Source organism: Sciurus carolinensis, chromosome 9, assembly GCF_902686445.1.
Source record: "Sciurus carolinensis chromosome 9, mSciCar1.2, whole genome shotgun sequence".
Lineage (NCBI taxonomy): Eukaryota > Metazoa > Chordata > Mammalia > Rodentia > Sciuridae > Sciurus > Sciurus carolinensis.
The window spans coordinates 84870955-84888272 of NC_062221.1; the positions used below are offsets into that span (position 1 = coordinate 84870955).

The 17318-nt window shown below is 35.5% G+C and overlaps 1 protein-coding gene across 9 annotated transcripts in view; it reads right to left on the reverse strand.

Annotated features, from left to right (window-relative positions):
- The window catches only part of Bbx (BBX high mobility group box domain containing), a 246833-nt gene that overhangs the window by 36750 nt on the left and 192765 nt on the right, over nt 1-17318 (reverse strand). For all 9 annotated transcript variants that reach the window (XM_047563432.1, XM_047563431.1, XM_047563430.1 and 6 more), the window contains one exon: nt 11149-11229. In XM_047563432.1, the coding sequence (XP_047419388.1) occupies nt 11149-11229 (81 nt within the window). The remainder of the gene's footprint in view (nt 1-11148; nt 11230-17318) is intronic.

Consider the following 17318-nt stretch of genomic DNA (forward strand, 5'->3'; position numbering starts at 1 on the left):
ATGTGAAAATGGCCTTTGTCAGGGAAACTGATAATTCCCAGTTTTCATCTTCTTTTCTATAAGTTCCAAACATAATATTAAAATAATTTCTAATATTTCTAGAAATTAGTAGCCTACATTTTAGGAATTATGCTTACATTTTTTAAAAATTAGAATGAAGTTTTTCCATTTTTGTTCTCATTGAGTTCCATTTCTACAACTTGTCAAAGATTATCAAAAGTGAGATAAATTTCATTTCAAAGGTCTCATAGTATCCTACAATTTTTCTTATTATATATATAATTTTTTTTTCTGTAGGAAACCTGAATTACTATACCAGGATCATGTTACTTCAGTTTTTTCTAACTGATTTAATATACACTAGCCTTTTTGTACCTATACTTTCTGATAGAACAAAATATTCTTTATCCCCTCCCCACAATGGCAGCAAAACAGTAATCAACAATTTTGCCTTTTCTTCTTTGTAACCTTTACTTCCTCTAATCTAAGACAGAGACAATTTTCTTCTACCTTTAGTTCTAAATGGTTAAAAACAGTCCAGAGTTTTTTGTTTTGTTTGTTTGCTTCTTAGTTTTTGCCAAATATAGTTCACGCAGGATTTTAGTGTATTTTTTCCTGCTAATTGATGCCATTCTTTTGTATTCCTCTTTGATTATTTATTATACAAAGTTCATATTATTTTACAAATGAATTCATAAGTATTTCTAGATTTTAAATACTTTTAAACTTCTTCCCCATTCTTTTTCTTTTACTGAGATATATATATATATGTGGGCACCACAAGTGTGTGTGTGTGGCAGGAAGCAACAGAGACGGACTCTCTTACTGATCTTGGGCCTTATTTCATGGTAGTGACTATTTGTATGTGCAGTTCCTGAATTTTTTGAAACTCATTTTTCCTTAAGTCTAAAAAATACATTTGACTCTCTAAAACATTCTTTGTTCTAAGCATCTTCTTAAAAGCACTTCAGTGTCCTATCCTTTACTACAAAAATCACTAAACTCCATGACTTCTGTTTTTGATTCCTTTCCCCCCTCACTATTATATTAGGCACTTACATATGACATGAACTGAACCTGGGAATAGCTACGGATATAACAACTCTAATAAGATGCCTTCAGTCTTGCAGATAGGCAAATTCTATATTGAGAGGCACTGCCAAAAGGTAGAGAGTCTGGAGTCACATTGTCTAGGACACAGGTGGGCTCTACCACTGATTGCCTACGTTAATTGGAGGGGTCAGTGCCAAGTAAGATTATTCATAGCACTTAACTGACACTTTTTGTGCCTCAGTTGTCCATTTTACAAAATGTAAATGTTAATATTTCCTGCCTTAGGAATACTGTGAGGTCCAATGTGTTGCACAGATACAGAATTTAAAATAGTGCCTAGTACAAAGAAAAAAAAGTATTGTGATACTCAGCCCTCTGGGGCTTATGACATAGAATAAATGCTAGAAAAATGTCAATACTATTAGTAGTAGTAGTAATATTCACATTAGTATCATCAATAGCATGCCACAGCCTTGGAAGACTAATTGCCTTTTTCTAATTTTTCATTCTAGGGTTGAATGATTCTGTCGTGGTTAAAAAAGAACCATACCCGACAAAATGAGGCTAGGAAGAACTCAAATCAGTATCCCTCCCCCAAGCAACACAAGTAAGCTCCTTTTTACTTTTGAGTTTATCTATTTACATCCACTTCAGGTACATATATCTATACAGTAGTGAACATAAAACTATACATACACACTGCATTACATACACATGCACAGATGTGCACAAAGGCAATCAGGCATACAATGGACATACAAGAACACAAAGTGATGTTTAATCAAGGTAATAAAAACGCATTATGGGAATCACACAACTAATGACTATTATTAATTTAGTCAAGATGCCCTTTAGTAGAGGGTTGTTATTAATCAAGTCTTGAAACAGTACATGACAAAGTAAATGACAATTTATTGTTCTAGTATTATTTCGAATTGAACAATAACCTTCTTTTAAAGTGATAACAGAAAATCATCTGGACATCTTCCAGGGATGGAATCCCCATGACTGCATTCAAAGTAGTTAAATGCTAATGTTTTAAATCAAATGATGGGCATAAATATTTGATTCTTAGTATATATTCCCCAAGGAACTACTGTGTTTTTTTATAACTATAATAGAGGACATAAAATGAATTTTGTTCACCTTTGGATTCTCCAAGAAGGCATTCGACAGATAATTGTGTTAAATTGAATGGTTCATTAGTTCTTAGGTAACTGATGAATCTAAAATGCATTCTGATTCAAACCTGGAGAGGGTTACTTTACAAGTCTATAAAAAAACAATGCTAATTATGACCATGCTACTGCTAGGCTTAAATTGGCAATCACATTGTCCTTAGTTACATCTCCCAAGAGCACCAGTGAAAATTAATCACAAATATTTAAATTTTACCTCTGCCAACAGAAACCACACTGAGATTCCTCACTGTTTTGTACAGTCAGAAAGGCCTGATGGTGATATGCTGCAAGAAATGTGACTCATACCCAAAAGAAAAAAAACTGATATGTTGATATCAAGGTCCCAAGGGTGTACATGTTAAACCCAGTATAAAACAGTTATTCTCTTCAAAATAATCATGAAGGAAAAACTCAATGGAAATGCTGAAGTACCATAAGATAAAGTATGCTGTAGAGGGATTTTGTTTTAAGTTCCTGGATTCAGGAAGGCTGCCATTTTTAGTTCAGGAAGAGCACACTGTAGGTATGGGGTTTGTTATTGGGGACTAGCTTTAAAGGCATAATAAACATCTGCCACATCAAGCTTATCTCTTTAAATCAGAGCTATTCTAAAAGTATTCTTTTCTAAAAATGTTAAGATATTGATTAATTTCTTAAATATGTCCTGCTTAAAAAGACTTTGTGAAGTGGTGACTGAAAATAAATTATGTATATTAGGTAAGAAGTAATACCACAGTAGAAGTCATGTAACTGGTATGAAGAGATGGTAACTACTTCCAAAAGGTACCATAGTATTTTACTCTTAATTATACTTTCTTTCATTTTGAAGGAGTCAGCTAAATTAAAAATAAGGCAGTGTGAAAACAGACCTATGGGCATTAATCAGGAAGTTTCAATTTCAAAATCTCTGCTTTTCAGTACAAAACAAATGTTTTGCAGTCAAGGTATATTTACAATCATTTTGTACTGACTTATTATCTGCCAAAACAGATAGACATAACCCTAGGATGGCATTTAGCATTATTTTCTAAGATGTGCATTTCCCCTATAATTAAATAAAACCAGAATGTTTTTGCCATAAAAATACACACTAGCTGACAGTTTCTAAGAATAAACAAATAGCATTGCTGCTAAGAAAATTAGATTCTTTTTATCATAAAAGATAAGTGGTCATAGAACAGTGGTCTAAGCGTTTCCTGACCCTGGAATCTGGGCATATTAAATAGTATTCTGTTTGGTGTGCTGAAACAGTTTGCCCAGGTGAAATGGGAGTTTCTATTTCTCTTTACTTACTATTTCTTCAGAAATCATGGAGTTTCTGAAGATTTCGGATGGGTTAGAGGTGGTTGTTGTTCACAAGACCCTCTGTTAAAGTCTCCCCTGAAGATGTTAAAGGTAGGTATTAAACACATTTGTATCTCAGTTCTTCTAAAAATAAGTTGGTGCAACTGGGGACAAAATGAAAAGTTTAAGGAATTTCCTAAAAAGACGCACAATTTTAATAAAAAGATAAGAAACATATCATATTCAAATAAAAGGTCTTCTTAAAAGAAGTTTAAGTATGATAATTCATTTCTACAACAACTCTAGGAAGAACTGAAGTAACACCAGCAGGTTTATGTTCTGTTCCTGGGGTCTTTGGAAAGGATAATACACATGGATAACATAAGAAAATTCAAATGGAATCATATTTCAATCAAATACAACCAGTAACTGTCAGTGACAGAATGAGATTGGAGGGAACACAGTCAAGTAAGATTATTCATGGGATATCTCTCCTTGTTTTCTTCCCTGGCTCCCTCCCCTCCCTCCCTGTGGTACTGGGGATCAAATCTAGAGCCTCACAAATTCTAGATAAGCACTCTGTCATTGAGCTACACCCCCCAGCACTTTTATTTTGAGACAGGATCTCATTAAGTTGCCCAAGCTTGCCAAAAACTTCTGTTCCTCCTGCCTCAGCTTCTGTAGTAGTTGAGATTACAGGAGTGCATCACCACATCCAGCAACAGTGGCTTTTTAAAAATGAGCAATAATTTTCTATGATTGAAAATTATAATAGTAATAATAACATTTTTACAGCTGCTAGAAGTAGTTCATCTTTACCTATCTTTGATTTTAAGTGGTTTTAGTAAGTGAGAATTTAAGAAAAGGTAAGAGGTTGAGCCCTCTGAAAATGTCTTCATTGTTTTTCAATGATAACTTTTCCACTTCCCTTGCGCCCACCAGACCCATAATTTTTCTTTTTCACATGTGAGTAATACAGCAGACCAAACTTGGTGACTGTCTTTTTTTTTTTTCACCTTTCTTTCTTCTGTGCTCACAGGAACACATGTATCTGCTTTCCAAATTCAACTACTTAGCTAGCAATTTGCTCTCTTCTTGACTCATCTAGTATGGCGAATTCCTCAACTGTCTCTTCCCTCTCAACATCTTTCATCTCTTCCTTTCTATTAGAGTAACATCTTACCCTTTGCACACATCTGGGCTTCCTGAAGTAGGGTTCCAAAATCAGGGTCAAAATTCTTGAAGCTATCCTTCTATCTCATACTCAATGTCAAAAGTTGGAGTCAACTCTTCTTTTTTCCTTTGCTTCTCACTTCTATTCAATCACCCAATTCAACTGAAAACCCTCAAAACTGCTCGTTATCTGTTTCTGCCTTCTATTCCCACTGCCTGCTCCTCCAAGATCTGGTGCCCAAGGAGGTTTTCTACTCTGCACAGCTGCCAGGAGCATCTCTCCATGTCCCGCTCTCCTGCATATAACTGACAAATCTTCAATGGCTCCTCATTATTTTCAAGGATAAATTTCTTTGCTCTGCACTAAATATCCTTCCAATCTGACTGGAAGCTACACACTACCTTCATCTTTCATAAATCTCCTAATGCAGACCTCTACTCTTGCCTATTTGATTTGCTTATTGCCATCTAACGATCTCCTTTGCTTGCTTTGTCTCTTTATCTCCCCCATCTCTATATTTATTTATGCATGAGTAACAATCTCCACTTTATGTGGTCAGGTATGAAAAAGAGAAGTAGGCAAGTATTAAGTAGATGATGGCAATTTTTACTGGCCTCAAGAGTCAGCGCTCATCAGAAAAGGGAGAGGACAGTGTCATTTGGAGAGCAAATACCAAAGAGGGCAACCACTAATCAGCTCTGACCAATTATTCTCACAGAGGAAGCCTGACCTTGTGTCTGCAGATCCTCTAAATTTTTAGGAGCAGTCAGAAAGCTACATTTATTTGAAATATAATTTTTAAATACTAGCCACTAATTGAAATGTAAAATATGATACAGGTCAACAAAATGTGTGCCAAATAAAGTATCCCTGCTGAATAGATGTGGCCCAAAGGTTGCTACTTTCAACTTCTGGTTGTTTCTAAATGACTCCTTTATCAAGAACCATCTTAATGTTCTTTAATGCTCTCTTCTTTGTGCTTGGTCCCCAGAACATTTCTGCTAATACTAATTTCTATCTTTTTTAGTTTCACACATCACTTTATGTATCACTCTTAAGTGCACAATTCCTTGTAAAATAATTTGCACTATTTATTCATTTCTTACTCTGTAACTTTCAATATATTCTCTCTCTGCACCTAGACAGTAAGCTCCTCTAGGACAGGGGTTGTATACCAAAATTTCCTATAATACTCAGCACCTTCCCAAAGTATGCTCACGAATAGGCATATATTTAAGGGTGTAAGATGTATCTGTGGCAGTTTCAAAAGTACAGACGGTTTCTAAAAAGGAAATATAAGCTCCATTTCTTTGACAGCAGTCTTGAACATCTGTCATCTTATTCAGCCATACATATATGTGTAGGAGTAAGCTGTCTTCCATAAGACTTCTATAATATGCACATGCCTATAAGAAGCAACATGCACAGTCTTTTAAAAATATTCATCAAAACGAGGCAACAGAACATCCCAGCATATGGAGACAGACTATCTGGGTTCCTACCTGAACTCTAACACTGTCCATATCACCTTAAGTAAGTTACCTAACTTCTCTGTCCTTTAGTTTCCTAATGTGTAAAAGAAGAATGATAATACCATTCACCTCAGAGGACAGTTCTGAGAATTAATTGGTACACAAAAAGTTCTTAAAACAATGCCTGATGCAAATAGATATTCATGTCAGTTATTATCTTAGGTTAGAAAATAAAATTCATCTGCTAAAAAAATCTAAAAATTTTAATCTGAAGTATATTTAAAATTACTTTGAATTATGAATAAAACTAACAACAGTATTTTTAGGTTTGCACTCAGTCACTACTCCACACTACATACTTCGTACTCTGAAGACAAAGTGCTCCTATACCCCTGACCTTACGTGGTTTACAGATTTTGGTTCTTATGAACTAAAATATGTGTGTACATACATTTGCAGGTAACTTTAGTAGCCACACTGTTATTGGTATGGCGTAAACCCTGATAATTATTGTCTGTTAGAATAAATAAACTATCCCACTTATTAATTAGACAATGGTGGTCTTTAAGTATATAATTTTCTTTACTGAAATGTACAGGTAGTTATCTCTGAATTTCTTCAGACTGTCTTCAAACTAAAGCAACTATGATACAAGATGACCACACCAGGAAGGAGACTCTGTTGATCTTTATATAACCTTATCTAACTCATTTCCAAACAAATGGAAATCAGTATATTATAGTATTTGCATAACTTAGGTTAATTGATTAAGTGAACACTACAAACCTCATGGGGGGGTTCAAACAGAAAGCACTGTATTTTTCTTAATTCCCTGACCTCAGCAGAAATCTGAGAAATTCCTTTAAAACAAGTGAAATGAATCCCAGAATTTTCAGTTATTAAATATTTTCAGCTATTAAAAGTCTACCCATTAAAATGCCAATCATATGCCTAAATCGGACCCTTCCCTAGGGCATCTTTTGGCTTCAGAACCATGGGAATATAGGGAGGTCCTTATAACATCATAACCAAGAGTACAGGCCTATCCAAGCCTCTCTGTGCCTGCTGCCAACTTCATCCTATTTTCTTTTTCCTGCTCAGGTAGGTACAAATCACAGCAGTGCCTAAAACATTTCTCACTGCTTGTCAAAGAGAAGAAAGTTAAGCAACAACCCTGGCTTTGGAATATCTGCTCGTTCACTTTTCCTACCATTCCAGCCTACAGGAGTGTGGTTGGGGAAGAGTTAAGTGCTTGGTTTTAAGCCAATTTCTGGCCTTTCACAAGGCCTAAAGCTTCTGGTTTAGTCATAGAAGACAATGAGGTAAAACTAACTAAGTGCCCATGGTTATGTCTTTATTTTGTGGTTCCTGCTAACTTTATAAAAGAGTTCACGACTTCCTCAGGGGAATGTATAGGAAAGGGTGATATTTAAAATATTTAATAGGTGGGCATGCCAATTATCAGAAGGAATGTGGCTACAGGGCTGGAACATGGTCTTGTAGGTTCCTTGGTGTATCCTGCAGTTGTTGGAAGAACTAGGGTAGCTTAGGGATGCTGGCCAAGTTGTGACACAGATACTCCAGGGGGTTGAGTCACAAGCTTTTTACTAGTAGTAGAAGTATTTTGGTGTTTTAGCATCAAAAAGGCTGATTGATGCAAACCAGTTGAATTCTACTTTTCCAGAGGGACTGCTTCAATGTCCCCAGAAAAGGCATTTCCATTATATTTTTCCCTGGTGTGAAAGACTGTCCCAGGTCTGCTATCTATGAATTCCTCCCCATTACTATCCAGCGGCCTCTTACCTGATCAAACTAATCTACTTCCTGTGTATTCACTTGACCTTTGGTAAACATGCATTTTTTTTTTAATTTGTTCTAATTAGTTATACATGACAGTAGAATGCATTTTGACACACTGAGAAACACGCATCTTTACAATGCTAAAACAAAGAATATAGCGGGCCCTTCAAAGTCTCTCACTGCTGCCAATATCCTTTGTTCTCTTTTTTACCTGGGTGGATTAAGTAAAAGATGCCACAATGAATTTATGTCCAAAACATTTCTTGCTTCTGGCTAAAGAATGAGGAGATACTTCTTGATTGTTCCTCCCTCAGTCTTTAATAGTGGTTCTCTTGGAGCTACCTACACTTCCCTTGATGGGGCAGGGGTAAAGAAGAGAAGTTACTTATCCTTTCCTCCCAAGGACAGAGAAACATCATGATGCTCCAGATGACTGAAATGCCCATGTCCCCTCAACCTAAGATGACTTGGGGGTTGCAGTGGGGATGAGAGGTATCTCAAAGTGTAAGGGGTAATAATCGGATTATAAATCCCATGAGACAGGTCCAGTTCAAATTGGAAGGTATTTCTTGGTGAATTTCCTTTTGGAATATATAAACATAAAGTTGTCTTCTTCAGATTCCAGGTAATAGCACAGGTTTTTACTCAACAGGAAAAATCCTCCTCAATATCCTGTTATAATTACTTTCTTATAAAGAGGCATGCGAATAATTAAATATTCTATTTTGCTGAAGAAAAATCGAGTAAAAATTAAGGATGCATTTATCTACTAGTAATCATTTGGTAATGTTGATTAATCCATTGTACACATTATCTATGTTTAATCAGAAGCTGGAAAGGCTTTAGGAAGTTATTCTAAAATGCACTCTTGGTATTGTGGCATCATATTCATGTGGTGCAAATAATAATGTGAGAACAGTTTCTAGGTGAATTATTTTTTAGCAACCCTGTTTCATCAAAAGCATATATTTTTACTCAAATATTATAAAAAACTGAGTCTGAGTATAAGCTGATTTGCTATAATTGGAATAAGCTTATTTCAGTCATTTTACCCCTTTAAATTATGATTCCAGCATTGAAACATCTGTTAAACCATAGCATCTGCTTCATATTTGGGATGCATCCCTACAAATTAGAAGAATGTTCTTTTTAATGAGCTCTGATTTAATAAGGAATCCTTTTTTTTATAACTGGAAAAAAATGAAAAGACAAATTCATTTAGCACTGCTCACAGCTAAGTATCCCAAAGGTTCACACATTTCTAACAAAAAAAGGTTTAATAAAAATAAATATTGCATGTTGAAAGATAGTTTGTTTTATAAATTAGTGTTAATACTTAAGTAACCAAGTTATGTTTGTATATATGTACATGTACACACATATACAAATTATATAACCAGAAAAACAGAGACCCCCACACACCTATTATCATTCAAGAAAAACAGTTACTTCCTTCAAAAGCCTAGTCTTAATAATCTTAACAGTTTAGAAAATTCATAACCTTTGGTCTCTTTGTTTACTAAGATTTGTTTACAAGTTCAACTCCAAAGCAACCCTCTTTTGTTGGATCCTCACTGTTTCAGTTGTGTGTGAGGTAGAAGTTTACAGTGACTCATGCAGTTCTTTTTAGAACAATTCCCTGCTGTCTCCCTAAGTTTTTCTTTGAGTTTTCCACTCATTCTGCAGCCCTCCATTTGGGTCTGAATTTGTCTTACACAAGCAGCACGTTAGTTCAGTATCAGACAACAATGGGCGGGTTTGTTCCACTGTTTATATACACTACTATCTCAGGCCTTTTTATTTTTATATTTCTAATAGGGATCTGGCTGGGTTTTAAAAGCCTAATTTAAAGATATTTAAAACTTCCAAATGTTTATGATACAAACTACCATAAAACTTAGAAATTTTAGAAAATCTTCTGTCACCTCATTAAGCTCAATACATTACAAAGAATGTATGAGAGAACCATATCACAAAAGAGCTCAGAGGAAACTGAATGGGAGAAAATCCTGAGAGAACAGGTTTGGATAAAAAAGTTTTTTTATCATTCATTCACTCTGTACTTCCTAATTCATTTGCACCAATTGAGAAAACTTTCTTTAGTATCCTGGTGCTGAGGACATTCGTTCCACATGTTCCCTTGAGACAGAGTGGCCAAGCCTGGCAGAGCAAGCCACTGTTCATGCCCACCAACGACTGCTCTGGCACTTTCCTGCCTGACCCATTGCCCGCCAAGTGAGGGCTCTGCCCCTTGCAGGCTTTATAAAAGCGCATTTTTTCTTTGTCAATGGAATAAAAGCATTTTATACCCATGTCACATCAAAAAGTACAAGTGTTAATGTGTTATAAAAAATTGACTTTAGACCATGCCAATGAATCTTTCACTTAAAAAAAAAAAAAAAAACTAAAACATCAACCTGGGTTAAAAGTAATGCCTTCTAGAGATTTACAGATGATTTCAGAGAACAGAGAAGAGGAAAGTAACCTAGTATGTTAGTCAGCATTTTCTTGAAGTAACTAAAATGCCTGACAAAAACAACCTGGAGGAGGACAAGTTTATTTTGGCTCACAGTTCTAGGGATTAGTCCACGGTCAGCCGAGTTCACTGCTCAAGGCCCAAGGTGAGGTGGAACATCACAGCAAAAGGGCATGGTGAAAGGATGCTGCTCCGCTCACAGTAGCCAAAAATTAGAAGGACACAAGGAAGATGAACCTTCCAAGGCACACCCACTGTGACCCACATCTTCCAATCACACCCCACCTGCCTATAATTACCACCCAGTCAGCCCATTCCACTAGGAAGGTCCACAGCTTTTATAATCTAATCATTTTACCTCTTAACTTTTCTCTATGAACACAAGAGCTTTTGCAGGATACCTCATATCCAAACCATAACACCTGGGTTATTCTGTGCTCCACTGGACTGACTTAACCAATGAGACAAAAACGACCTTCCTTTAAAATAGTACCTTTGAAAATCTCTGTATAACCTTTCTTAATGCTTAATGACTTTTAGTAGTGAAATTCCTTTTTTATAAATTAAAGGTTAACTCTCTCATTGTTGAAAATTAGATATAACACATTTTATGGTCAAAGGTGAGATGGTACAGTTTATGAAATAGTTATAATTATTTTGTAATTTCTGCCTCTGAGGTCTTATCTCAATATATTCACAGTAACTTGCCTCTGCCAGTTGAAAGAGTGCAGACTTCCCACAGCGTTTTACAGGCTCAGCACCACCCAACTGTGAAGAGTTCGAAGAGATCTATATTGAAAACAATTGACATAAAGAACATTAATTATGATACCAGAATCTTTGCTTTCTATCCACACACGTTTAAGAAATTTCCTTAGATTATGAGAATATCATAAGTACACTTCAGAGTTAATTTTTAAGAAAATATTTGGGATCTTTATGGAAAGATAGCATCAAGTAAATTGACAGTATTTTTTTTCTTTTTTTGAGAATATATGCTAGGCAATATGATAGGAGTTAGGGAAACTAAGAGTTTTACAGAGACACTGACCCTGGTGGTGTTTCAAGTATGCTCTAAAGTACACTTGAAGACTGATAATCAAGGACATGACTCTAAGTTTTACAGTTAAGGACCTATGCTATGTTGTGGTACACTGGTATGCATAACATTACATTGACTGCATATTCTTCTGGAAAATTTGGTTAAATGGTGTCTGGGCACAGATAAAATATGAAAAACACTGCCCTTTCTTGTTTTTATATGAAAACTTCATTTTCAGTTTCTAGCCTCAGTAAGAGCTAAGAAAGATATATGCATTCTTTTCCTGGAAAAGTTTTATTATGGTTAGCTATAGTCAAGTTCTTTGTGATTCTGAATTCTTTCCCAGTTCAGACAGAGCTGTTTCTCAACTCTGTTCAGGAGACAATCTTGCCTGATGACTATATCCTTATAGGTGACATCCAGGACCCACAGGGGATTCTACAGAGTTGTCAGCTCCAGGAAGGACTGGGAGTTTGCAGGTAGAGTGAATTCTCCCAAGAATTCCTGCTGAGTAGAGGCCTTTGTATAAGATGTACTTAATCACCTACAAAGCCCATCATAAAAGGTCAAGTTTAAGAAAGTCATGAGGATGCTTTCTTCCTGGTGCAATCAGTTTTAACAGAGTTCTCCCATATTTACTATAATCATTTACTTTCTATTGGAAGACAACATGGTGCTCAATCTTTCTGAAGTTTGGAATATTTTCCTCTGGCCAAATATTTACTGATAAATGTAACTTCTACTTTTTCTAGACAAGCTGAATTCAATTATGTATCATTAGACTAAGAGAAAACAAACTCATTATCACTGACTCTTAGTGACTTAAGAAAAGAGGTAGTGAACGTAGACACCAGTTCTTTGAATTGAAGTTGCAGAACAGAAGGGATATGGCCTATGTGCTGGACAGACATGCCTTCATTACTTTTGGCTTTGTGGATTTAATTCAAATAATAAAGACTTTGAGCCTCATTTACTTTACCTTCAAAATATAAACAATACCTGTCCTGTATCACATGTGAAGATAAGATTTCATGTTAATGAGCAGCACAGTGCTGAGGTCAGAATTATGCTCTCAATGTATGATACAATTAGTACTAATGAGTTATCATCAACACTAGTAAATATAAACCCTTTTAGTACAATTCCAAAAATTGGTTACACACTGAAATTAAGCAGACTTAAACAACTATAAGTAGTATCTGAGGATACTACTGATAAATGTAACTTCTACTTTTTCTAGACAAGCTGAATTCAATTATGTATCATTAGACTAAGAGAAAACAAACTCATTATCACTGACTCTTAGTGACTTAAGAAAAGAGGTAGTGAACGTAGACACCAGTTCTTTGAAATTGAAGTTGCAGAACAGAAGGGATTATTAGATACTAAATAAGTATCTAAGCGATAATAAGTATCTGAGGATACTACTTATAGATTTAGTCCTTTGTAGAATATTATACTTGTTGCACAATTAAGAATAGCTGAACGACAGAGCAGAGTGGCACTACACAGCCCAAGCTGTTTTTCTAGTTCTCCCACTGGCTCCCTCTGCTGTCGCTTTTGTTGCATAGGCCTCTGCTCCATGGCTGTTTGTTATTACCACATTATCTTATGCCTAATGCAGAGCATGGCACACAGAGAGGCTTAGTGAAGAACTACAAACTAAACAGATGCATTATCTGCTCTCCTTCTCTTAAAGCACAGCTGTCTGACAGAGTGAAGAGGCTTGAGATAGTTCCTTGCCTTCCAAAAGGACTCCCCATGTTAATCAGAACAGTTTTCCTTATTGCCTCTGGGAGGATTTTTACCTATTTATAGGTACGGCAGGGTGAGATTTTAAATGCTTAAGGTTGCTGGGAACCCTGACTTCCAAAATGGGATGTGCAGGAAGTTCCAACACTTCTGGAATCTCCTGACAATAAATTTTTTGTGGAATGACTAGGTGGTGTCACATAAAGATGTGTTTCCTAAAAATGTCTTTTAACTTCTTACTGGGGTGGTGGGTTGGTGGAAAACTGGACAGATGTTAATTGTGATGGCTTAATCTTATCTGGATTTCTCTGTAGCACCTGACATTGGTCATCTTTCTTTTGGGAAACTCTTTCCTGGGATTCTATTACTACAGTAGGGTCCTACCGCTCAGCTCACGTCTTGTCACTCTCCTTTGCTAGCTCTTCTTTCTATAGTGTCTTTAAATGTGTTTTCCCCCTCAGGGTTTTGTCTCAGAGCTCTCTTTTATGTCACACATGTTCTATCAGTACTGTCATCTAGACTGATAGTTTTGATTTTAGGCACTTGCTTGCACAATGCTGATTTCTGGTATTGCCACTGCTCACCCCTGCTAATAATATCCTACTTAAGAGACATATGCATCCTTTCAGATAAGAGGAACATAGTTAATGTAAGTTTTCAATGACTGACCCGCAATGGAGAAGTTCATATTTGCTGGTGGGTGGGGTCACTAGTGGTTATATTGTATAGTTACATTCATGACCATGCTTTTACTTTCCTCATATTGGATGGTGCTTGTCAGTGTATTAACTCCATTTTAGTCTCTATTTTGACTTTTATGTAATGGTCAGATAAACAGTACTCATCCATAAAGGGCTGGCAAAAGGGTAGGTGCAACAGTACATGAGGTAAGGTTTAAAAGTGCTAAGAAAAATTACCACTGTAGACATTAAATTACTGATTTTATGGCTGCCTAAGGTGGAGAAATGCACCAACTGGTGGTAATGATCAGAATAAAAGTAGGTAATGGTGGAATTTTTTGCAATCATGAAGGGTATCAACATTGTAGTCTTAGAGAAAATGATCATAATTAGTGATGACAAACAAAATCAAAGACAAATGAACAATATGAGGATGAAGAGTTTTCCTTACCTTTAAAGAAGTATTAACAGTTCCAATAAAACACATAATATGTCCACTAATTAGCTGCAGTGTAAGCATATGGTGTTTTTATGGAGTGTAATATTCCATAACTTACTGCGGTATTCATGAAAATGAAATGTTTTAAATTTGGACCTAATGCTTATATCCAGCTGTGATGGAATCTTAAATTTGTTGAGATTATGCTTGTACTTTTATTGACCGTATCTTCTGAGGGAAGTTTTAAAGTCCAAATCTAAATTAGCTCTGAACCACCTAAATTAGCTCTCTATATATTTAAGTAAATAGGTAATTTTTCAATGCAAAGATATACTTCAGCCACAGAGCAGAAAAAGAGTATGTGAATTGGTCATGGCTTTTAGAACTGATAAATAATGGAAAACAATAGCTCCTCCTCTCTTTGTGTTTGGTCATCAGTCTTCAGTAAACCAGATCTAAAAAGTGACTCATGTGACATTCTACCTGTAAACAATAAAAGATGCAGACAGAGAACTCATTCTGATCACTTAATGAATAAAAGAGCCTGGAAACAGAGTAATAGCAAATTGAATGGGCCAAGATGAATCTGGATGAAATACAAGTATCAATAAGGAATAAGAGACAGGTGGAAATGGGAGGATGGAAGCAAGTGTCTGCATTCCTATTTCTTTCTAGATCCAATAAAGTAGATATATTATTTTCTTCCCTTTAATGTAAATATTCATAAGGAATCTATAAACAAAATGTGCTTTAACTGAGTTTCCTGGTTCCATAAAGGTTATAACTTCGATGGCTTTAAAATTAGCATATTTGGTTAAGGAAAGAAATATCCTTCTCAGTTTGCAATGCAGAGACCCAAAACTATATGTGAAAGAAAACACTCAACAAAACCTATTTCAACCCAAAGAAGTGCCCAGGGCTTATTGGTTTTTTTAAAAAATAGGTTTCTTGGACAATATATTACACAATAAATGACCCATTTCTAAGAGATGATATAGCTAAATCTCTTCCAAGAGTTTTGTAAGTGAAATTAGTAGAAACAGTTTGAAGATTTTTGGATGCCTGGTTTAAAATAATATTTAAAAGTAAGTACATTAAAGACCTAATTGATTCCTAAGCTATAAGAACACTCATTTCTAACTAGGCGATAATCACCTGGGAATCCCTCTGAAAAGGGATGGGGTTATAAACAAATTATACACCCATCCTCTCTCTCTTCCACCTCCTCCCAGTGAGGACATACAGACATAGTAGAGTGCTGAAACAGTCATAATTTAATAATTTGGGGATTAAAAAAAGATAACTAGAGATAAGTGATCTTAAGCTGTAGTTTCCTAAAAAGGAAACCTGTTGGATATTCTCAGGCCACACTCCCACTGATAAATCAAAAACTCGAGTGGGGTTCAGCTAGCCTTCTAGGTGACACTGATGTATTTTATAAAGTTTGCAAAACTGCCACAAAACTAATTAGAACAAGAATTTCATGAGATTTTGTGTTTTCTCAAAGGTGATGGTGTATCATGGATAATTATAGAGCTGTAGGTATATCATCATAGTAATTATAGCCCATTTTGTTTCTACTGCAATACACATGCTCATATAAGATTTCAGTAGATAATTTTATTAGTTCACCTAATTAAATTAGTTCTTTTTAGCTTTAAATAAACCAGCCCGGTATTGGGCTGATGGTAGGTCAGATCGAGATTGAAACTTAGGGTTCTCTTTGTCATAAGAGGAAAATGACTAGAGAGATTATATATCCTTAGAGTAACATGAACTTCTCTTACATGACACACAAAATATTTAAAACTAAATAACCAAAGATACCACAATTTATTTAATTTGCTTAGAAATTGAAAGGGCTTGTATTATCAACCTATGCAAAACATAACTAGGAAAAGTAATAACCTGAGTGTTGAGAGGACTGCATTGAATTTAAGAGCATAACAGAAAATAATTTTTTACATTATTCATATTATGTTGGGTTTTCCATCATGCATGCTTTCCTATGTTACAATCAATTCAAACAGCTCCTAATAAGTTTTCAGATAAACAATATTAAGCTTCTTCAAATTCTGCATACAGTTTATGTCAAAAAAACAAAAGACCCCAGTGACAAGTGCTATTGAGCAGTGGGACAACATCTGGGATGTCACCTGCATGATTCTCTCAAGGAAGAAGTTCTTTTCTTCCTCTGAAAATAAACTTAGGGGCTAGAGTTGTGACCCAGTTGTAGAGCACTTGCATAGCATGTGTGAGGCACTGGGTTCAATTCTCAGTACCACATATAAATGAATAAAATAAAGTCCATTAACTAAAAAAAAAAAAAATACTTAAAAAAAAAAGAAACTTAGTAAAATTAAGAGAAAAGAAAAAAATCTTCTAGTCTGCTGAAGAGTGAGTGTGCTGAGCAGCAAAGACGAATTACTTTGAGAGGTATTGGATCTCATTCTGCAGAATCACAGGACAGTGCTAATAAAATATCAAAGTGGTCCCTCGGAGCTGCCCCAGGGCTTCAGGGGCTCCTAATGAATCTGATGATGGAATGTTTCTTAACATCTAATCATGCTGTAGACACTCACCAAGACCAGTTCAGTTATCTCACATTGACATTTTACATTAAGTTGAATACTCTTGGTAGTTAATGCCTATGCAAATATTAGGTGTGTCAAAGTTGAGCCACTATACCTTTCTAATATTCATGCTACGGAGTGGAGAATTTAATCAAACAGAATACATGGCAAATTCTGTTTTCAAGGAAATGTTTCTGAAAAGTTGGAGGAAACTAGCTCAGTTATCAATATTAAAAATAACCTCATTCAACATGCCAAAATTCTTTTTTAACTCTTTTAAAAACTTATTAGGAACAGATCAATGGCTGCTGACAACTGGAGAAAAAGATGTGCTATTAAACAACACTATTTTTCCCAGACACTGAAAACAACAGCCTATTTATCAGAATGGA